Source organism: Hipposideros armiger, unplaced genomic scaffold, assembly GCF_001890085.2.
Source record: "Hipposideros armiger isolate ML-2016 unplaced genomic scaffold, ASM189008v1 scaffold_165, whole genome shotgun sequence".
In the NCBI taxonomy this organism is placed as follows: domain Eukaryota; kingdom Metazoa; phylum Chordata; class Mammalia; order Chiroptera; family Hipposideridae; genus Hipposideros; species Hipposideros armiger.
Genome location: NW_017731515.1, coordinates 1,278,428 through 1,283,121, shown reverse-complemented (window position 1 = coordinate 1,283,121; position 4,694 = coordinate 1,278,428). Strand labels below are relative to the sequence as shown.

Below are 4,694 nucleotides of genomic sequence, written 5' to 3'. Positions count from 1 at the left end.
AGTGGAAATGAGCATTGCTTCTGTCAACTCTGAGGGTTTAGCAGGGCTTAGCGCATAGTCAACACCAAACAGCTGTTAGCTTTTGTTAATTTTGAGCAAGTTTCTTACATTCTGAGCCTTAATTTCCTTTTGTCTAAAATGAAAGTACTGCCCAACGCCTTGGGCTTGTTGTGAGGATTGTTTAAGAAAATTTTGAAAAATATAGAGTGGACCTGATACAGACACACAGTAAGCACTGAATAAATAGCAGTTGTTATTCATTTTCTCTTAGTGTTTCACACCACTTTGTAGTCATCTATAACTTTCTTCTACCCATTCTACCAAATCGCTTGACATCAGATATTTACAGGTATTAACAGTTTTTTATCTCCCGGAAGGTTTTGTTAGCGATTCTTTTGACGTATATGAGGATAGCTGAAGACCTACTTGTATATTGAACTAAAATGTTTATCCTGTTTAATCACAAGTTTCTCTGATTTTTACTTGTTTCTTTGTGGGATTGCAGTTTCCACTGTGCATACAACTAGGTCCTGTCTTTCACTTCATCTAGGGAGTTACATGAATATTGTATGCTGTTATGTTTGCAGGATGGTAAAACTTTTATTTTACTTCTAGAAAAAATGTAGAAGACTTCACTGGACCTAGAGAAAGAAGTGATTTGGGATTCATTACATTTGATATAACTGCAGATATCCTTTAAGAAAATATTTTATTGTTTTTTTATAGCTTTATAATGATATACATGTTGATTATTGATTTTGTGGACAATGAATATGACTATCAACCAAACCTTGGAAATTTCTAGACCTATGTTTTCATCAGTAAAATAGTATTAATACCTCTCATTCACAACTGGAGAAAACTTATTTATAAATTCGGGAGTTACTGTGTGAACATACTCTAAATTCTTCACAGAAACATTATATACGAGTTCTGACAATTCGTAAACTCACCCTAGAAAAAGCGCTACATACCTCATTGCTGAATATCGCTATGGTCACCTTCGAAGTACTCCCCTTGGGAAGCTATGCACCGAGGCCAGCACCTAGTCCACCCTTCAAAGCAGTTTTGGAACTTTGTTTCTGGAGTGGCCATCAGAGCTGTCGTCATATTACCCTTAATATCCTGAATGTCATCCAAATGTCTTCCTTTCAATATTTCCTTTATCTTCAGGTAAAGAAAGAAGTCACTGGGGGCCAGATCAGATGAGTAGGGAGGGTGTTCCAATACAGTTATTTGTTTATTGGGTAAAAACTCCCTCACAGACAGTGCCCTGTGAGCTGGTGCATTGTCGTGATGCAAGAGCTCCTTCGGGACCATTTTTGCACACACCTTTCTCATGCCAAGATTTTCAGTTAAGATTTTCCTGTTTCTCTCTCGATGTTTANACATCTCTGTATCATTTGCAACACAGTAGGCATTCAATAAATAATTGCTTTATTGAATAAATTGTGGCTGCCTGGAAGATAAAAATTTCGGTTTTAAACTCAACTGAGGATCTCTCCATTTTCATTACTTGGCTTTATTCCAATTTAGCAGGGATTTTCCCTTATTAATGCTGTACTCTCAAAGCTGGAACTGGCACATAGGCGCTCAGTAATAATCCTAACTGTATGGCTGTACGAAATTAATTGAATGTTAATGAAAAAAGCAAAGAAAATAAAAGCTCAACAATGGACAATATAAGCCAGCATCAGGATCAGACCATCATTTTCTGGTTTGCACCTATCATATTCTAGGACAGGTGTTAACCTCTTTTGGTTTATGGATGCAAAGTGTAAAAATTAATAATTTGAGGTTACTGAACCTTCTGAATCCATTTTTATAATTACAAAATCTCTAGCTGTGAAAGGAACAAAGGTGTTGGCAGATGGTATATTTAAGGTCAGGGACTGGCACAGTCTGAACCTTAAAGCCCCTCAGGGCCCTTATGTATTGATGGCTTACTAATTTTAAATTCTTATCCATTGTGCTGTATAGCAATTCCATAGCCATTTGTTCCCTTTGATCTTAAGAACCCAGAAGATCATCCTGTTGGTTATAGGAAATACCATGTTAAAATATTAGAATTTATAGCATCGACCCTCATCGTCTAAAACAGCTTTAGCTGCTGTTGGAAGGCAAAGCATTAATAGTAAGTGGACTCAGGTGGGGCGTGGAAAGTAAAGCAGACTGCGTTTTAGGGACCCGGGAGGCCTCTCTTTTTCTTCCTCCCCACATCCTCCAAAAAAAGCTGAAGTTCTAACTTTGACCAATCTGACAAAGGGGAAGACCCGGCGTTTTGTAAAGTGCTGCTTCCAAACGCGACACGTCAGGACACACTCCAAACTACCTTGCTTTGCTGCTGGTGTTAAGTACAAGTTAATGAAACATAAGCATTCACGAAGCCGCAGTCACAGACTACCTGACGCAAGAATCGAGAACAGACGACCAGCGAGCCAAGGAGCCTGAGGAGGGGAAGCAAGGACGGAGGAGGCGGGTCTTCCGCGGCGAAACTCCGCTCCTCCTCTGCTCGTCGCTGATTGGTGGTTGAAGGAGGGGCGGGCCCGCGAGTGGCTCAGTCTTCGGCTTTCGGCGCGGTCCCGCCGCCTGGTGGGTGTGTCCCGGGAGGCGGGGGCGCGCGCGCTCGCCCGCGTNTGTGTCAGACCTATAACATACTCCATTGCAGCAACTTCTTTAGGTAGCTTGGTGCTCCATGGACACTTTAGATACCCCTAAAAAGAATATAGTTGAGTACAATACTTGTCTCTTTAGGTTTATCTCCTTTTTCTACCACTTAACTGTCTATGTGCACACAGCTTTACTTAAAGTATTTCCTCATAAAACAATTTACTCCTCTTCCCTTTCCTTAGCTGAATGTTACTGAAGAATAATTATTTGCAGATAAGACACAAACTTAACCTTTATCTATGGTTCCTCCCACTTTTCAAAAAAAATAACTATGCCTGTCTTCCCCAGTTGACTACTCCCTATTTATTCAAGTGCTGACAAGGTACTTCAAGAGCTCCTCTCAGTACTGCCATTAGGTTCTGAGTAGAAATTATCAAAAAGTAGAAGATAAAAAGTGCTAAATTTTAATTTGAGGTCTATAGTAATACTTCAGATAAATAACAGCCTCAGTTTCCTTCTGTGAGCGTGGTATTTGACAAGCTACAATGTGGATCAAAAACCATTAAGAGTGAAAGAAGAATACTTTATAATGCTAAAGTCTACCATTCATAATGAAGATATAACAGTTACACAAAAAATTTTATAAAGCAGAAACTATAAAGATGAGGGGAGAAACAAACAAAAACAAATTAATTTGGAGACTTTAACACATCTCTCTCAATTCAACAAAATTAAGATAATTAATAATGAATAAGGTTATAAAAGACGTAACATCATAAAGTAGATCTCATAGATTTATGTCAAACTCTATACGATTAATAGAAAATACATCACCTTTTCAAGTGCACATCGAATATTCACAAAAGTGACATTTTAGGCCACAGAGAAGATCTGAAAAATCCAAAGAATAGAAATAATAAAAAGAGCATTCTCTGCCTACATGAAATAAAATCAGACATTAATTTAAAACAATCAAAAGGAAATATATCCTTCCTCCCGGAAATTTAATACACACACACACACACACACACACACACACACACACACACACACACTTCTCAAAGGAGAAATATGAAATTTAAACACAACATATTAGAAACTTTAGGATACAGATAAAGCAGTTATAATAATAAAAATGAAAGTATATCAATTAAACACATAATTCCTAAAACTAAATATATAAATACTAAAGGAAAGTGGAATTAAAAAAAACTTGATAATATTTAAAAAATTAATGAATAGGAAAACAAAGAGCTGTGGAATTAATTAGGAAATATAAAAGACAGCTCTTTGAAAAAAATCAACAAAGAGAAAATACTAATTAAAATAATAGAGAAAAAGGAAGAAAGCACAAACAAGTAATTAGAATTGATAACTAATTAGCATTCAAATAGAATAGCATCTCATGAGAATTTCTATCAGATTTTAAAGATCAGATAATCCAAATGCTACTTAAAATATCCCAGTGCATAGGAAAAAGGGGAGAACTTACAAATTCATTTTCTAATTTGAGTATATTACAGCCAAAAAATAAAAATCAATTTCACCTATATTTATGACAAAAACCTAAAAGGATAATTAGCAAAGAAAGTCCAAGAGCACATTAAAAATTAATTTATCATGACCAAGTGGAGTTTACGCCAGAAAGCACAATGGTTTAGTATTAGGAAATCCATTCATATGGCCCATCACATTAATATAGTGTCTTAGTCCCTTTGGGCTGCTTTAACAAACTACTGTAGATTGGGTGATTTATACACAACAGAAATTTTTTTCTCACTGTGCTGGAGGCTCCGGAGCCCAAGATAAAGTTGCTAGGACGCGCTCAGACAATTAAATTTGCGAACTCATCCTAGAAAAAGTGCTACATACCTCATTGCTGAATATACTATGGTCACCTTCAAAGCACTCCCCTTGGGAAGCGATGCACCGATGCCAGCGAGTAGTCCACCCTTCAAAGCAATTTGGGAACTCTTTTTCTGGAATGGCCATCAGAGCTGTCATTGCATTACCCTTGATGTCCTGAATGTCATCAAAATGTCTTCCTTTCAATATTTCCTTTATCTTGGGATAAAGAAGTCACT

The 4,694-nt window shown here is 37.0% G+C and overlaps 2 protein-coding genes across 3 annotated transcripts in view; one reads left to right on the top strand and one right to left on the bottom strand.

The window, feature by feature from the left end:
* ASB5 (ankyrin repeat and SOCS box containing 5) overlaps positions 1-3,535 on the bottom strand; it is a 99,119-nt gene extending 95,584 nt beyond the window's left edge. Inside the window, exon 1 of one of the 2 annotated variants that reach the window (XM_019651739.1) lies at positions 3,445-3,535. The gene's annotated coding sequence lies outside the window, so the exon portion shown is untranslated. The remainder of the gene's footprint in view (positions 1-3,444) is intronic. The other variant, XM_019651736.1, reaches the window with a different exon arrangement.
* The window catches only part of SPCS3 (signal peptidase complex subunit 3), a 58,365-nt gene that overhangs the window by 39,096 nt on the left and 14,575 nt on the right, over positions 1-4,694 (top strand). The window contains exon 2 of the mRNA XM_019651740.1: positions 616-689. Within this exon, the coding sequence (XP_019507285.1) occupies positions 616-689 (74 nt within the window). The remainder of the gene's footprint in view (positions 1-615; positions 690-4,694) is intronic.